We start from the raw sequence: 19,214 nt of genomic DNA on the forward strand, positions 1-19,214 counted from the left end.
GCGATATGAGATCAAAGCAGAACAGATGGAGGGGAGAGAAGAAGGAGGAGGAACTGGAGAGAAGAGGTAGTTGCAGAAAATATCGTCTGAGCGTCAAGAATGGATGGATTGGTCAAATTATCGACATGAAACATTCAATAACATTTTGAAATGTATGGGAGAATATATTAGATCGGTGCGAAATGCCTTTTGGCTGAGTTCAGAGCAAATTAAAATCTTCCATGTAAGATCTTTGATTTTACCTGCGATTACACCACTAAACAAATGAACGTAATTTTTAATATTTATAAGAATTATTCAATTTTTCTCTACTTCTCGGTTCGTTGAAATTGAGATTTTGTAATTCAATATTTCCCCTCCCCCCATCGTTAATTCCAAACTGAATCATTCCGTTTCACACGGCGTGGACAATGAACACAATGGGATATGTCTAAAACTTACGAAAATTTTCTGCCACCGGAAGGGTTCGAACCTACGACCATCAGATTGACAATCCTGAACGCTAGCCACTACCCTAGAAGCTGTCGCTCCTTAAGCCAGGTAGAAGGAGCTGACCAATGTGAAATGTAGATGTAACTCTCCTGCATGTAACGTGCAAACAAGTATTGTTTGTAACAAAGAAAACGAAAGTAGTAAGATTCGGCGAAAACATTTAATGGAGAATTGCACATGGTGAGAACTTTTCATTCGATATTTGCGGAGGTATCCTTGCATTGAACTCAAGTGGGAAAAGGGGTAAAATTAGCATGTCCTGAATTGCCACACATATAAATAGTTATTTCATTAATATTTGTCAATGTCTTTGAAGCAGTACACAATTATCGTTAGAGTATCATAATTCACGATCTTATATATAAAAATAACCCGTTGAACGTGTGTCAATTCATTTTTTTAAATTTTTTTTTTTTATAAATTTCATATGCAGAACAATGTAGCCACTATATACTGCTATTACAAATAATGTTACCATGCTCTTGTTTAATGGAAGGGATTCTTTTTTAAGGAACATCTAGTATGGAGGATCGAACGTGGGACCGCAATGCTTTCAAGAACTCTAACCAATACACTACGCCCTTTGTTTACTTGGAGCTACAGTTCCTAATTATTCTGTCGCCTCAATATTGTAAACGTTATCTGCAAAAAAGAAGTTAAATACTCAGATATAGCTCTGTACTTCTAGAATTACTTTATACACATGCATTTGAAATTTAACTCTGAATTTCTTTCTTCGTATTAGTATATCTAAGCTTGTGAATATATTTTATTTGTAATTTTATAACAGTTTCATGAACATCTACAAAATAGTTCCTTATAACTTGGAATATGGTGAATAGATATGAAATGTCTTGAAATTAATTTTCGACCACTAGATTTTGGCAAGGGAATTATGTGTGATCCGTTTCCAGTCATTCATTGCTTAAACAAACGTTTTAAAACTATGTGGAATTTTCATTCTGGGATAAGTTTCTTTACTTGCTACATGTATGCGAACTACACTCTGTCCCACTTATCTCTGGAGCAGGTGAACGAAAAAAAGTATCTGAGCAGCGATGAACACGTGAGAGGAATGGGATTACGTGGAGGGAGGAAAACCACTGCAGTTACTAGCCTTCCCAGCAGCGTGCACTGATTCGCTCTGTCCACTCGATCCCCTCTCCCCACTTCTCTTCCGCTATGCGCGGCTTTGCTCCAGAGATGCTGGGACAGGGTACAGTTAATTGTTTCTCAAAAGGTATCATCTATCTCTGTATGCCACAAATTTAATTCTTACTCACATGGAAAAAAATGTCAATTTGTATTCAGGGGTAGTTTCACAGTTACAAACTATTTTGACCTTGATGAGAAGTTTAGTGTAAGTAGGCATTTTGTTTATAATTTTGAAATTGAGGTCGTCTAAGGTTGAAATCCTCATATTTAGGGCTTGAACTCGTCATCCCAAGAGGTTGAAGATCGTCCTCTACTTTGTGCGTGACCTTCTTTATTTTTCTATTCATAATTCATCCTCATCGTCGCGATTAGCCAAAGGTAAAATAAGAAAAGTCCTCCTCCGTGACCGTGCGGTCAAAGGAGCTGTGCTTTGGACTCCGACTGCAGGACGGCATGGATTCGAGTCCGCCTATGCTCACTCTCTAGGTTCTCGGCCTGTGTATGGGACCGCTAGCAACCCACCATCGTGAAGAAATTAGGAAGCTACGAGTGAGTAGCGTAACCCGGTCTCGGAAATCTCCTATGGGGCATGTTCCTGGGTAAACAAAAAATAATCGATCAGACAATTCGATTATCGAAGGCGATAATATAACCTCCGGTTGACCAAGTTGCCAATATAAATAAATGGAATACAGATTGTCTTCGAGCTTACATTGTTAAAAAGGAGCGGATACACGTATTACTATCCAAATAATAATTCAATACGGTTTTTTGTTTGTCAGGAATTATCACTTAACTATTGCATGTTGAGCTGGTGCCTACCTAGCCGCTTCTGATGAAATCTACCATTCATCAGATCCTCTTTAAAATTCGACTTTGGTCACTTGTAACGTGCTGGGTGCAGACACTGTGCATCAAAGCACAGTGTTTTGCGATAAGAAGCGGCCTTGAATAGCGTGAGTGAGTCACTTTGATCGTGAGCAAGCTACAGTTGGGAGCTGAGAAGACTGCCAGTGCGGGGTGAGGTTCGGGGGTGAACGGGGAGGTAGTGTAGGGAGGGAAGCTTCGACTTGGTGTTCAATTTTTCAGTGTTGCCAGAGATGCAGAAGTCCCTGTAGGAAAGGGTGAGAATCTGATAATGGAATCGGGACTTACAGTGTAAGGTGCAGTCTGGCGTTCGGAAAAGTTCGGAACCATTCTTGAACCTCCACGGATGTCAGCCACGGGACATCTCAAAGACCAGCAACGGCATAGGAATTCACACTTCTTCCGTGTTTTCGGAAATAAATTTGTTTTAAAAATCGAATGAATGTTCTGGCGTGTGTGTATAAGTAAATGTATATGTATAGAGCAGACTATATCTAGTAAACTGGGTCGCTGAAGGTTAACTATCAATAGAATTAACATGCAACGAAAAGAGGGAAAGCCGACTCGGGGGTTGAGCAAAGGTTTATTCAGTTGTTCTGTTTATTTGAGGGGTGTAAGTTTGTGTTTATGTGTGTGAAAAGTTATACTTAGAGCCAAAATGACCATAAATTTGTCCTTTTATAAAAATTGTGTGGGGTGTTAGCATGGACGTCCGCAGGATTCTTTCCAGGGAGGGGCAAGCAAGGTATTTTTTTTCCAGGGAGGGGCAAAGGACACATATTTTCATCTAAAATAGTGATGCCCCCTCAAAAAACACTGTTTCAGTCTGAAATTATCATATTTCTTCAACGAATTTATAATAATTAACATAAATTACTGTGATTGAAATGAAATTATGTGTGAATTGTATAATTTTTATGTACACATTCATTTTTCAGGGGGGCCGTGGTCCCCTCTTGCCCCCCCCTTGCGGACGCCCATGGGTGTTAGGGCGTAGTTGGTGGATAAATCAATGGGGCCGAGACATTACAACTTCATGTTCCATAATCCGAAAGTTGCAGAAAAGCGATGCTACATACCAAAATGTAAATACAAACGAAGGAGAAAATGTACTACCCTGCATAAGTTAAAATTAATCGATCCATGTCCAGGAAAGAAGCATTAACAAGAGCTAGGAAATACACAAAAAGCACGCACAAACCCTTACTTTCTTATTCACGTTGGAAGCAGATTGCTTTGATTTGTGAAGTTTTATTCCATTATTAGTATTGCTTTCACTTGTTACTATGTAATATTTTGCATTCATTTGCAATGCGTTTTCGTTCATGCCTTTTTTATTTATGTCGCTGCCACCCTGAAGGGAAGACGAGCTGGCTGCACACGGCGACAACAGGCAGGTCAGTTTCGCATTCCTCAGCCTTGCAGTCTTCTCAGCTCTCAACTGTAGACTACCAAGCTTGTCTGCCTTAGAAAACCAAGTCATTTTTTTCACGGTTTCCGAACGCGATTGCTATTGTAGAAGTATATATTCCCTCAAAAGAGCAAGAAAGGAAATTCGACCAATGTTCTCCCGTCGTCTAAAACCAAATATTATCTATTAAACGAAAAGTTAACGATTGTCAATAAACGGTTTAATCTATCTGAGCATATGGTGAATGTAAATACTAAATTTAATAGAAAGGTTCTCCAAAATTTCTCTTCCACTGTCTACGTAAGGTCAGTACCCAGGGGAGGGGCCATGTGGGCCATGCTCCCCCCTCGAACCCTAAAATATTTAAATGTGAACCTATAAATAAATAAATACGAAAATAACATCGTCGATTTTTGAAATGTGTAAAAATTTCAATTTTGCTCTTGCATAAATGAATCTGTTTCTTGCGCAAAAGTCTTCAAGCTGCAATATTAGGTAGTTTTAGTTTTATAATCATTGATGCAAGGCTAGCAGACGTCCGATTCACCGATTTAGTCAGGACAGTGCGTTACTTTCAATCCCTGTCCCGACTTTTTCGAACTGCAATCGTGATGCGAAAATGTCTCTTTGTTGTGTTAACTCACAATTAGACATGTTCTTTATTGTATGAATAATTCTAAGTACGCAACATAGAATTATCATGACTTTTTAATGGCGCTCGCACTATTTGAACTATTTTGTAATATCTGTCTGTCTTTCTCTCTGGTCTACGTCAATGACAGAAATACAAGCAATATTCTTATTTATTTTTAACTCAATTAAAGGAAAGTGTAAGCATTTAAAAGAAATAAGAAAGATCACCACTGTTGCTCTTCCTTAGAAATTGTTGTTCTTCGAGTAAGAAAAATTAGAAGGATTTAGTCCAGCACCTTAACACAGTGTCCCACGAGTCTCTCTTGACTAATACTGTCAAATGTGACATGATTTTATGAATAAAAGTTTCTGCCTGTTTACGTATAACGTTGCACAGATTTGGTAGTTCGCACACGGTGTAATTATTTCGTGTTACCTTAAGCAACAGCAAATACATTTCATGAGACTGTTCTGGACACAAGACTTGCATCAGTAAACAAGCATTTTGTCTGTTACAGTATCACAGGAAAAGAACATCGTCCTGTAATGTTCAAGCCTCTAGATATTTTCCATTAGTAATGTCTAATCACAATAATAAGTTAGAAGAAATAACTGGCATTTTCACAACTACCAATATTCTCGTTTTTAATTACTTCGAAAATTATTTCTCGAAGATATCGGTTATACTACAAGAAAGCAAATCAAAATTAAAGTAAAAGTTCAATTACACGTATACCAAACGACATTTACAATATTAAAAGGACAGAATACTTTTTAAAAAAATGCTGTTTCATTCGAAGGTAAAGGCGTGGTGTAGCGGTTCTTATACCTGGTGTAAGGAACGAAAGCTTCTAGGGTAGTGGCTAACGTTCAGGATTGTCAATCTGATGGTCGTAGGTTCGAACCCTTCCGGTGGCAGAAAATTTTCGTAAGTTTTAGACATATCCCATTGTGTTCATTGTCCACGCCGTGTGAAACGGAATGATTCAGTTTGGAATTAACGATGGGGGGAGGGGAAATATTGAATTACAAAATCTCAATTTCAACGAACCGAGAAGTAGAGAAAAATTGAATAATTCTTATAAATATTAAAAATTACGTTCATTTGTTTAGTGGTGTAATCGCAGGTAAAATCAAAGATCTTACATGGAAGATTTTAATTTGCTCTGAACTCAGCCAAAAGGCATTTCGCACCGATCTAATATATTCTCCCATACATTTCAAAATGTTATTGAATGTTTCATGTCGATAATTTGACCAATCCATCCATTCTTGACGCTCAGACGATATTTTCTGCAACTACCTCTTCTCTCCAGTTCCTCCTCCTTCTTCTCTCCCCTCCATCTGTTCTGCTTTGATCTCATATCGCCTTCCCTACTTTTCTCGCATCTTATCTTCATCCCACTCTTCTCCGCTCCTCTTATCTCCTTTCCTGTCTTAGATTTCCGACTCCACTGCAATCTCTTTTTCGTTCTTCTCTCCTTTACTCTATCTCCATTTCCCTCTTCTCGTCTCCTCCTCTCCTCTCGTTTTCCTCCTCTTTTCTCTTCTTTGTTATTTTTTCCTCATCTCTCCTCGAATCTTTTTCCATTCTCCTCACTATATCTCCTCTCCTCGTCTATCCTATCTTTCTTCTCTCCTCTACTTTTCCTCTTCTCCTTTCGCTTTCTCTTTCTCCTCTCCTTTGTAACCTTTCGTTTCCTCTCACCTCTTTTCCTTACTGTAGACTCATCAGCGATGAAATACTAGAAAACCTATTTTTTCTTTGAGAAAGAATTTTGTCATTTGCGATATAATAGTGATATTTTTAATAATTTTATACAATAATAATTGTTTATATTTCTTTCGCGTATTTTATAAATATCTATTGTGCACGTGGCAACCCTGAAATTGAGCCTAACTCTGCACGCAACCCACCAACGGCTTGTGTAAATTGGGTTGCCTAGTTTAAAATGTCGTTGTCCTAAAACTTTTGAGAGACACTGTACAAGCAGATAGAAAGTTTTGTTACCAAAAATCAAATATTGCCTGCAGTACAGTCTGGTTTCCGACCTTCCCACAGCACCGCAACGGCGCTCATGAAAGTAACAGACGACATTTTACAAACACTAAACGAAAGTAAGGCTGTAGTCTTGGTGTTGCTTGACTTGTCCAAGGCGTTTAATCTTGTATCTCATCAGCTACTCCTTTCGAAAATGAGTTACTACGGTTTTTCGCCGGGAGCAATAAAATGGTTCCAGTCTTACCTTACTGGGCGAGTGCAATCGGTGACGCTTCCCTCAGGAGCTACATCGACTCCCCTTACGATACCCTCAGGGGTTGCGCAAGGAAGTATTCTAGGCCCTTTTCTCTATTCCCTCTTCACCGCCGACCTACCCCTAAATGTACGACACAGTGTACCTCATTGTTATGCAGATGACACGCAGCTGATGATGCCAGTAGACCCCAAAAATGCAAAACCAGCAATTGGTCTCCTGAACCGTGACCTTCATGCTATTTATAAATGGTGTAAACGTAATGGTCTTGTAATCAACCCCTCTAAATGCTGCTTTACATTAATTGGTTCTAGCGCTGCCTTAAATAAAATTCAAATAAATGGGTTATCAATTAATATTAATGATGAGAGGGTCCGACACTGCACAACTGTTAAGAACTTAGGTGTGATATTTAATGAGAAACTTGACTGGCAAAACTACGTAACGTCTCAGAGTTCAAAAGCTTATGGTATACTTAGATCACTCTATAAATCATCGCACTTACTTTCGACTGATGTTAAATTGCGCCTTATGCAAGCTCTAGTTCTTCCAATTTTCGATTACTGTGACGTTGTTTACGGTGTTAATTTAACAAAAAAGAATGCTAAAATTGCACAAAAAGTACAGAATTCTTGTATACGTTTTGCATTTAGCTTGAAACGAAGGGATCACATACTGCCTTACTTAAATGACGTTAATTGGCTGAATATGACACGACGCAGAAAACTACATCTGGCCTGCACAATATTCAAAATTCTGCAAACAAAAACACCCACATACTTATACGACAGACTCCAATTTAGACACGACATACACAACTACACGACTCGACACTCTAAGAAACTTAATCTGGACAGATTCTCAAAATCCATATTCCTGTCATCCTTCAAAGCTGCTTCTGCATATTGTTGGAATGCGCTGCCACCAGATGTTACCTCGTGTGCGACATATAACAGCTTTAAAAGGGCAGTAACAAAAGTACTTCTACATGAGCAAGGACAAATCATCAGTACACATGACTAGATTCAGCATGCTTACGTTGAAATCAAATCAAAACAAAAAATGAGCAGATTCGAACCCAAGATGAACATTTTGATGTGTGTGAATGAGAAAAATTGTTTTTTATCTTTTAGTGTGTTAATTACTGAAATATTTAGAAGTGAAAATGTAATGGAATTCGTATGTTATAGTAGTAATTGTATTTTGTCTGTTTTATTGTAGAAGATTTTGCGGGTTAAGTGGTAGAGCAGCCACAGGCTGAACTTCGCCCATGAATAAAGAAATTCTAATTCTAATTCTAATAAAGAAATTCTAGCACTGCTGATTCAGAAGGTTGTCACATTTATGACTGTTGTGACTGTCTGTCCTGTTGACCAAACTTCATCAGAACTTCATTCAGAAAAAAATTCTCTCTCTTACAAAAGCTGCATTCTACACTACCAGGTAGAAAGTTGCAGCATGGATTTGTGTGTTGCAGTGAGATATACAACATACAAGAAAAAGCTGCTTGTGTCCTATGGCTGGTGGACCACAAATCTGTAATTCTGGAGCAAAGGCAATTTAGACACCAGTATCAATATCAGGATCCACTGCACAAGAACAATATCTGTCAATGGTTTGTGTAGTCCCAGGAGACAGGTAGTGTGCAGAAAAAAAACATTAGGTAGACCAAGGGCATCAGATCAAACAATGCACAGTGATCCAAAATGCCAGAAAAGTCGGCAAATATACAAATTTTGACTTTTCGGTAAGGGAATAAAATATGACAACTTCTGTAAACAACTAAATGGGACATGAAACTGCCATATACATTTTTTTCTTAAATGATTATTTGTTCTTGTTTTCGGACCCCAAATGGCGGTTCGTGAAAATGGAATTTTCGAACTATATTTTGTACTTATTTTTAAGACTTGTTGTAGCAATTATTTTTTCGCCGAACAATATATTTGTGCTAGGTAGACTCTCAACTTTTAAAAGTAATGCACAGAAAAATAACACATATTTGAATTATAATAAAATATAATGCTTTTATTTTTTACTTGAAAGTACAAAAGTTATCTTGAGTTAATATAGCTTTCACCGCTATTTCCTGCGATGATTTCTAAAGCAAAGGATACTTTAAAGTATTGTGAAAATGGCACAGGAGAAAAGTTGTGCTATTTTTGACAAATTTAGCTTATTTGTGAATGTGTGCTCCATTGTTAATGGGTCACCTGGCAACCCTGAATCAAATGTGGTCATGTGTGCGCATGCTAGGGGAATAAGTCGTCTCAGATTTCGCTATCAGCTGATGCTTGATACATATAGTCTAACAGAAATCTATTCAAACATTCCCAACAACCCCAACACCTCCCAAAAACCTTCATCAACACCCTCCCTAAAATTTTCCACAAAGACCCGGCTGTGTAAATATTACCCAGAAGCAAAATGACTTCGTAAATCCAAGTTATACGTAATTACATTAAAGCATTTGATTAACAATACCTTTATTGGTTAAACTAATTGTATTAATTTTGAACATCAGTATTGTATTTCACAATTGATAAAAATGAGAGAAAAGATCATGTTTAATTACCAAGCTGAAATGCAGGAATGCACGTGGGGGTGAAATTTACACAGGCGATGTTTCTACGGTCCTGTGAGGGGAACTAAGGAAGCTTCATAGCCGATTCAAGGTCATGACATTCGAAAGCATTTACTGAAAAGGTACTGACAAGGATCGCCTCAGGCACACTCATTGGTAAAGATGAAAGAAATATTTCAAAATCTTTTGGGTCATTTTTACCCATTCACGTGTCCTTGCAGGTTAATGGTGATGGTGTGTCATAGAAATCCGCGAAACATTATTCCTGAAAAATCTGATGATGATGGAAATTATCAGATTAGTCATTTGTTTCATTCGTGTTAAATTCTATAAATTTTGAAAATATCGCTTAAGATTGTGTTAAGAATTTTAGTGTTGATGTGTCACGGTGCTGCAGCAAAGTATTTTAATGATATGAAAACTGTTGCCGAAAAGAAGATAATTTTCTTTAAAATAATTTCAGTTGACTTTTTAAAGAATGTGGTGTTTGTTGTTGGTTTTTCTTCACTCTATGGAAACTCAAAAGCAGATTATCAGTTTTGAAGAAAGTAGCAACAGAAATAATAGGCGATAAACTGAAGAACTTTGCCAGGAAAATATGTCTAAGGAACTTGCATTCACCACCACATTACATTTATAGGAAGAAGGAAAGATATCGGAACTAGTAAATAAATATTTTTTAATCCCTATTATATACATTTATCTTGAAAGTGATTTGATAGGAAGTCTGTTTTCCTCGCTTTAAACATTTATTGTGCATAAATTCATTTTAACGATACTTCTCAAATTTATTATTACTATCATTATAATCCTTATTTTTGTTATTATTTAATCTATTTCTGGAAATGGATTTTGGTCATCCAAGTGTATTGTTAATCTTACACATTTGTATTGATTTAGGGGTCAAATAGTGAGCTCCTGATTTTTGCCGATTTTGTTCGCATTCCGGATCACTGTGCAATGGAGAGAATCTGGCAGGCCTGATTTCAGAGTCCACAAAAAATTGCTCCGAGACCATAGTCAACAATTGGACCTTCCTGAGTCAACTGTGTATGATGTCACATAATAGAGGTTAAGGTTAAATGGCTACAAAATTATATTGTTGCAGCCGGTCTCTGTAGCAGAGTGGTTAGCACACTGCATTACGATGTCAGGGGTCATGGGTTTGAATCTCAGCCTGGGCATGGGAGTTCTTTATGAGTGTCCCTTCATCAATTTCATCACATCATCAATCATCCTCACCTTTGCAATTAGCCAAAAGTGGGAGAAAAGCAAAGTAAAATAAACCAAATCAATCTATTGTTGCAGGAAATCAAGCCACATGCTGAAAAGGGTTCAAATTGTTGTGAACATGCTTAGAATATTGGACAATGAACCAAGATTGATTTAGTCCAGTGATGCTAGATAAAGGGCAAGGGCACTGCCCCACACAATTTTAACATAAAAAGTTCATCTGATGAGACGATCGGTATACGCGTATAACTATTTTTTCCCTCCACTCCTACGTGCTGCAACCAGACGTACAGGGTGTGCATCCTGTGCGAGGCTAATATATTTCTGCATCCTGTTGGAGAGATTCAAATCTCAGCTCTGCCCTGAGACGTGACGTCACTGACTGATCCAAAACTTTACAGCATAGGCAAGGGATGGTATCCCCTCACAATGGAAAAGCGCAAAATTCGTAGCCATCTTTGGGCAGTGGACGAGGTGCCCTGCCCATTCATGTTTGCCTCATTCACCGTTCAGTGTTTCCAACTCTTGGCAGGCACTTCATTCATTCTTCCAGCCTTTGTACTTTCACCTTCCTCAGTAAGATGCAGCAATAAGCTTGAAAAAAAATTCCTCGCTTGTTCCGGTGACCTGAAAAGTTGACAACACTTTTTATTGCCCAAACTAGTCCCTCGGTGTTTTCAAAAAGATCCTCCTTCCTTTCCATTGTATACGGATTTGGATTTGAGTTAGTGTGTGAGTTTGCGTTGCGTTTCATCTGTGTGCGTATTGATCGCTTATGAAATAATTAATTCTTTTCGCGAGTGAAAGAGTTTATAGTTACTGTACGTATGTATTTATTTGTGTGGTTGTGTCTGTGTTCCAGACAACTTGACATGCAGATTATCTTCGTAAGTATAAACAAACTTTTTTTGGGGTACATAGACAATGAAAAGTGTTGTAACTGAACTTAATGGTGCATCATCTTCCTAGTTGGTTATTGATATTAGATCGGAATTTGTTACTTTCATTACAAATAGTGACCCATTGTTCGAACAATTTACTTACTCTATGTCAAGGAACTCTTCTCAAAAACTTCAAAGAAAAATTTAGAGGTTATCTGCCCCCCCCCCCCCACCACCCAAAAGAAAAATGTTCCCTGCCTGCCTGCAAAGGCATGCACCGCCCCTGATTTAGTCTATATCCTCTTCTCAGATGAGGCAATTTTTCATGTTAACAGTTGTGTAAATTGGCACAACTGCTGAATTTGGGGTTGAGAACAGCCACAGATTGTACAGGAATACATTTGAGACTTTCTGAAGGTCCATGTGCAATCCAGTAGAAGTTTGCTTTTCAGAAAGGTGTATCGGAAAGAAATGGATCCATCCTGTGACCCAGAAGTCCAGACCTTACCCAATTAGACTTCCTGTAGGGTCATATCAAGGATTTTTTACACCATAAGAAATTTCACCTTGAATTTTGGGTAATTTATTCTAGAAATCATGGAATTTTACTTGAATTTTATGCTGTTGCTATAGTAGCAACTTTATAATGATACGATGGTGTGCTATCATCTTGCCATTGTTATAAAATAATTAAAAACACCCTGAATTTATCATAATTTATATTTATTTTTGGCAGACAAGGTATGTATTGGTAAACATTGAACGATAATACACTTTGGAAGGTTGTTTTTGAGGAGGGTGTAAGTGGAAGTAAATTGAGTGTTTTTTTCAAGAAGTCTCTAACAATGGCAATTTCATACTATCTTCTTGTTTTCTGTATTTTTTTATTATTTTGTGGGAAAAGGAGTAAGTACTGTTAGGTTAAGGAGTGTATTGTAAAGTAGTTATCAACGTTGCAGGCGTTCTGGCGCATAATTTAGGCCATATTCGTGACCATGCACAACGGCAGCTATTCAGTTGATGTCTCACAATGCTGGCTGCTGTGTGTTTCCTTTTGTGGTGAGTACTGAATGGTGCATGTCGCGAGTGAAACCGAACGTGAAACTGGACATCGTGCACAGTTGGTGTACTGAAAAGGACATTACATACAATCAGCTAGGCAAACGGTATGGAGTTCATCATGCAACTGTGAAATCTAACATTAAAAAAATTAGTGAACATTATACGTTTGCAGACATGCCGCGAGCAGGGCGGAAAAGGGGGCCCAGTAACCCGATATTGGACTGCAAAGTGGTGAAGTTGATTGCAGCAAATCCATCGATGTCTATTCGCGATTTGGCAAAAAAAAAGCTGGGACGACGATCGGAATGATTCAACGTGCCAAAGCCAGACACAATTTGAAAACCTATAAAAAGCAAAAAGTGCCCAAACAAACGCCGGAGCAGAAGACGAGAGCCAAAACAAGGGGTCGCAAGCTGTATGACCGCATTGTGAAGACGCAAGAGCAATGCATTTTGATGGACGATGAAACCTACGTCAAAGAGGACTCGAAGACACTGCCAGGGCCGCAGTATTATACAACAGGCAGTGCTGTGACTGTGGGTTACTCCGACAAGTATGTGGAAGTGGACAAATTCGGACATAAGGTGCTGGTGTGGCAAGCTAATTGTTCTTGTGGCTTGCGTTCTACGTTTTATACAAAAGGAACCATTAATGCGGAAACGTACAGAAAGGAATGTCTGCAGAAACACATGCTTCCCTTGTATAAAAGGCATGTTCTCCCCCCACTATTTTGGCCAGATTTGGCATCTGCCTACTATGCTCGATCCACAGTACAGTGGCTCACTGAACGAAACATCAATTTTGTTGGCAAACACATCAACCCACCCAACTGCACACAGCTCCGTCCGACTGAACGATATTGGGGAATTGTGAAACGAATCTTCCGTCAGAAAGGAAAACCTATTCGCAACATGGTTGAATTCAATAAATACTGGTCTGCTGCATGTCAACACTGCACTGCCGATACTGTGAGGAAATTGATGGGTGGGGTCAAATGAAAACTGCGTTCATATGTCCTTAATGAATCAAAACTGTATTTGCTTCTGTACGTTGTACTCAACACGAGGTGTAGTTTCATAAATACTACTTTCTCTCATTGTTGTCTTCTTTTCTTTGAGTGTGTTTGCCATCTCCTTGTTGATAACTACTTTTCGATACATTCCTTCACATTTTATTTTTATGAGAATGTCCATTCCTTACTATTTTAGCACACAATATTCATATTTATTGAGGCTTTTATAACAGGATACCAGTTTCTGTGAAGACTGCCACTTTTGCACTGCAGCCTTGACAATTAAATCGACACTAGCCATCAAGTACTGGACACAAAATTTGTGAGAAATACAAGGAACTTAATGTTGAAATACCCATTCTTATGAGCTGTGTGCAGAATACTACCGTGCGTCTATTTCGATCTTCAGCCAAGAGATCGGGAGAAGCGTGGCGGGCGGCGCTGACGGAGATGCCGACATTTGCGGCCTGTGATGCCCGTTTATTTTTATGGACATGCATACATTCATATAAATATTGCAAAACGAGCACTAACCTGTGTTATAACACGCAAAAGTTCTTCTGTAATTCATCCAACTTCTGCCCTTATATACACAAAAAAATATGCTTTAGAAACGATGTTAAGAGCCCCAGATAATAAAACATTTTAATCATAATTTTGACCAGTAACGTCCTGCTTAAGTTTATATCCTTGAAAGAGTTTTGTGTCAATGGGGATCGTTTGGAGGTTTCGAATGTGCAACACTGTATCAAGATTACGCTGCAGACGAAACCGTTAAAAGAGAATGGTTTTCGTGAGCTTCCTTGCAATCCGAAATCTCTGAGCTCGAGTTTTTTGTTCCTTTGCGACTAGATGAAGACAGAACTGTGAATATAATGGCAAGCAGAAGTAAACCAAGAGCGTGTTAATTTCGTACTGTGCGCAAGAGCGTTATTCTGGGTTACTTGCCGTTACTTGTTTGTGTTATTGCAGTGTGTATGTGTGATGTGTCAGTGAGACGATTGGAATGCCAGCTGCAAGGTTCACGTTAGAACAAAGAATTCTTATGTATGACACTTACTTGAAAACAGACTCGTGTCGAGACGTGTGTAGGCAATTTGTACAGAAATTCCCAGGCGTTTCACCTTTACATAGAGATACGGTTAGACATCTTGTCCTTAAATTACGAGAAACTGGATCGTTAAATTTTAAAACACCTAAGCAAAAACGACGCATTCTAACCGAAGCAAAACTCGATGAAATTGGTGCAGCGTTAGAACGTTCTCCAAAAAAAACTCTACGCCGTGAGATGGACGTGTCAAAATCATCAGCACATACAGCCACTAAGCTACTAAAATTAAAACCGTACTCTTATAACACAGGTTAGTGCTCGTTTTGCAATATTTATATAAATGTCTCCATATGTCCATAAAAATAAGCGGGTATTACAGGCCGCAAATGTCGGCATCTCCGTCAGCGCCGCCCGCCACGCTTCTCCCGATCTCTCGGCTGAAGATCGAAATGGACGCACGGTATATGAACCACAGATGATCAGTCACCGAGTGTCACATCATGCATGTTGTCATTACCTTCATTTAACTAGATTTTTGTTATTTAGCGTCGCTTTTCTGCCACTTTTGGCTAATCACAAAGATGAGAGTGAGTGATGATATGATGAAGGGGTGCTCCCACAGAACACCCATACCCAGGCCAGGATTCGAACCTGGGACTTCTGGCATCATAGGGAGCTGTGCTAAACACTCCGCCACAGAGATCAGCAATATGACAATGAATGAGAACAGTCAATGCTCATGAGTAAAATCATGGTCATAGCTTTCGAGTAGGAATATTCACAGGTACTTATGTTCTGAATATGCCTCTGATATGTTTCAAAAACATTTTTCTTCTGTGTGTGTGTGTATAATGATAACTTAAAAGTTTTCAACATGGATGTTATTGTGAAACTGGTACTATAATTTTAAAAAATGACATTATTCTTTTCAGGTATTATCTTAGGTTCCTTGAGATCAACAACAACAAATCTATGGAATTGCAATGAAACCTACCAACATGATTGTGTCATGGCAAATTTTGCTGTCACAAGTAGCCTCAAGTGCAGATATTTGGAAACAGTAGATTGTTTTAAAAAAATCAATGCAGTCTGCTTTTACACAAACAATACTGAACCTGATGGTATGTACATTTCATATGCCTCAATAGTATCCTCTTTAAAGCCATCTGTACTTGTTAACACCTCATTATACTCATATTTGAACCTGGTTAAATTACAGCTTTTTTGAGCTTATGATCTCATATTGGAATCTATCAGTATTCTAAAGGAAAACTGTGGTAGGCTTGAATTATATTGTTGTAGTGGCACATAGAATTATAGAATAGAATAATCTTTATTGAGTACAGGTGCTTCGGCCTCGAGGTCTTAAGTAGAGAATACATATTGCAATTGATATTTTACATTATTCTTTCCAAAAATCACTGTTAAAAGTTAGAATATAAAATATACTGTTAATACAGAACTAACATTTGAAACAATATCTGATCCCCATTCATTTCAAGAAAGACAAAGTCAGGCACTATTGTTTGGACAGTAAATCCATAGCTTTGAGAGTTGCAGTTTAGAGCATCCCTGAGGTTAATGATGTTATTGCACTCCTTTATTGATGGTGTCAGCAAACAATTTTCATGTAGTGGTGTTTTGGGCACAGCAGGCCCGTAGCCGGAATTCTTTGTAGGGGGGGAGGGATAAAGTCAATCCTAGAGGGAGCAAATTTTTAATATATTGTGTCGCATTGGCAGACATAGCAGGGTACACAGAGGCACTTGCCCCCTCCCTCAAAAGAGATAAGTAACAGAAACTGCAACAAAAAAAAAAAAAACCTTCGAGCTACATCAAATAGCAATATTTCGATAATGGCTTTTCCAGATTGCCAAAGAATATAAAGTTTAACATAAATAGGCTAATAGGGACTGTATCTACTTGATATTTACAGGTCGATAATGTTAATAGATGATAAATATGTACCAACAGCTTTCGGCTTCTCTGCAGAACTGATTAAGGGAGCCCTTTATAAATCATGCTTCAACATGATTCCCTCTAGTTTCCAGTATGCAAGATTTTTACGCACAAAGGAATCTAATGAGAATCCAACAACACCATTGTGTTGTGTTATGCAAGAAAAATCGAATTAATTAAATAATAATGGTTACATATTATCTACACTTTGATGATTTGTGCAAAAATTTGTAATACATTTTTTGTACTTGCTAAAACATTAAAACATGGGTCCCTTAGTCCACCACAGAATCTATTTCCTTCAAAGGGGAGACTCTTGCATCACTAGACAATGTTTGCCTACTGGTTACGTTAACCATTTTGCAAAATATTGTGTGAATTGTATTATATTATAGTTGAAATACATGTTTTGATACCTGACAAATAAATAGTAATCCATTGATTGATCAATGACTTCTTGGATTAAAGTGTCATCATTAATATTTCATATTCAGTTTCATAGAAAGAAAGAAATTGTTTTAATAGGGTGCAAATAATTTTATGGGCACCATGGCATTTTCTTTAACATCTTTTTTTTCATATAGATTGTTTGGCTCCCAGGGCCGACTCCCGCCACCCCATAGCTATGGCTCTGAACTTGGACTATAAGAATAGCAGAGATTGCGAGCGAAGCGAGGAAGAAAATTATACAACATTTATTTTTATTTGTATAAAATTTGAAATTGAGGGGGGAATTGCTCCTCTGTGCCCCTTGCAAGTGCCTTTGGCCATCTGGAAGAAAAATGCAAGGAACACATAGAAACTAATTCCATCATGAGTACCCAATTGTCCTGCTATTTTTAGATTATTCTAGTCTTGTTTTTTTACTTCAATGTTTGCTTCCCCTAGAATGGACTTCCATCCATGGTAGAGGGGAGGGGGGACAATGCCCCCTGTCAGGCACGTATCCAGGAATTCCTTTCGGGGGGGGGGCTCAACACCATTTTTTTAAGGGGTATAGTAAGAACCTCACAATTGTGTGTTTAAGACCAGACGTGGCAATTGGGTTCCAAAATGGGGGGAAGGGGGGTGCGGAGGGCGTTGCAAGGAAAGTTTACTTTCTCTTGGTAGCCAAGGCTTAACATTAAGAGGTCATAATGTTGAGGCAAAAAAATAAAAAATGGGGACAAACTATCTCTTAAATCGTTGCCACTGTAAGGCTGTCATTTTAATCAGAACGTGAAATCGGAACATTTTTTACCACTCGACTCCTCTGTTTCCATGCATTAATATTGTGTGCCATATCAGTATGTGTGTTTGTCCATTTCATCTATCAGACATAAAAACATCTATGGTGTCTTTGAGTATTTTTACGAAGCTGTTACACATGCACGGGATGGACAATCCACTCGACAACGCGAGATTCAAATTGTGGGCTGCGAACTGGACGCAGACAGCTCTCGAATATTTCTCTCTGATTCGAGCCTGAACACCACTAACGTGTCTTGTCCTCCCATTTTTCAGCTTTTATAAAAGCCGAAACCCACCAAATTGTTCAGATTCAGGCCTTAGCACTCACAAGTGTTCAAAAATGCCTGTCACAGCTTCCGCTGTCTTGTCATATATCGGCACGAAACAAAGGAAGTCTTCTCGAATACAGGTGGATCACGAAACAATTAATGCACAGTGAAAATCCTTCCGTTCCCAACACATCTAATGTTTCGTCTCCCAGTATGATGAAATGCTTACTCATTTATCTCCAGTGACGTGTCCAATGGAGGTTTGGTGAGGTAATAACCCCATTTGACTCAGTATTCCCCCTCTCCCTTCCGAAAATTCTGGGCACGCCTCTCTTTATCTCGGACATTTTTTAAAATCAACTCACCAGAAGTTTTTATCATCGTATTGGAGATTGAAGTAAGATGCGTTCTTCCTGCAGGTTTGGATATGATCCTTTAGGGTGCTGTCGTCTGCCTGCCTTCGCACCTAACCTTAACAAGGCCTTAATTTTCCATCCTTGTGACTTGGATTTTCAAGACTTAGGAAGGTTTCGGACCGAAGGGACACGCGATACATGTCGATTGGAGTGGGCCAATCAACAGCAACGTTTCACACCGTAGCGACACAAAAGGCCGCACAAACCTAATTTTGATTTGTGAAATCCTCAGGCGACAGGGTGTGAAATCTCCCTTATTAGGCCACTGTCATTGTCACCTCGAAGTAGTAGCTCTTGTTGACAACAGAAAAAATTATCCTCAACCGGTGATAATGCTCCTCAGTTTTCTTCTCTCTCCTATATTTTCTGTGCTTGTTCATTATACAGGCAACACCTTACAATTTGATATACACAGGACATGTACTATGTAGACATTTTAACGAAAAATCGGTTGAAGTCAAGGATGGCTAGGTGGCTCAGTTGGTAGAGCCCTGATTTGGGTCCTGGTAGAGCCTGCAATTTCCGCCTAAAATGTCTACATATGCAACATCTTCTTGCTTTCTCTTCTCGACATTCATAAAATTTTCGGCTGTCTCTTTATGGTAGTTAAGTGTTTGAATGTGTTTCGAACCCAGTAGGCTTACACAAAAGTATTTTTTATACCACGAAATTCTCGGACTGCATATACGAAATTTAGTTCTGGC

General features: G+C 38.6%; 1 protein-coding gene across 1 annotated transcript in view; it reads left to right on the forward strand.

Annotated features, from left to right (window-relative positions):
* LOC145983826 (uncharacterized) overlaps positions 1-19,214 on the forward strand; it is a 53,861-nt gene that overhangs the window by 11,121 nt on the left and 23,526 nt on the right. The window contains exon 3 of the mRNA XM_083116872.1: positions 15,569-15,757. Coding sequence (XP_082972998.1) covers positions 15,569-15,757 — 189 coding nt within the window. The remainder of the gene's footprint in view (positions 1-15,568; positions 15,758-19,214) is intronic.

The sequence above is a fragment of the Lepisma saccharinum genome, chromosome 2 (genome assembly GCF_977018435.1).
Source record: "Lepisma saccharinum chromosome 2, izLepSacc3.1, whole genome shotgun sequence".
NCBI classification, from domain to species: domain Eukaryota; kingdom Metazoa; phylum Arthropoda; class Insecta; order Zygentoma; family Lepismatidae; genus Lepisma; species Lepisma saccharinum.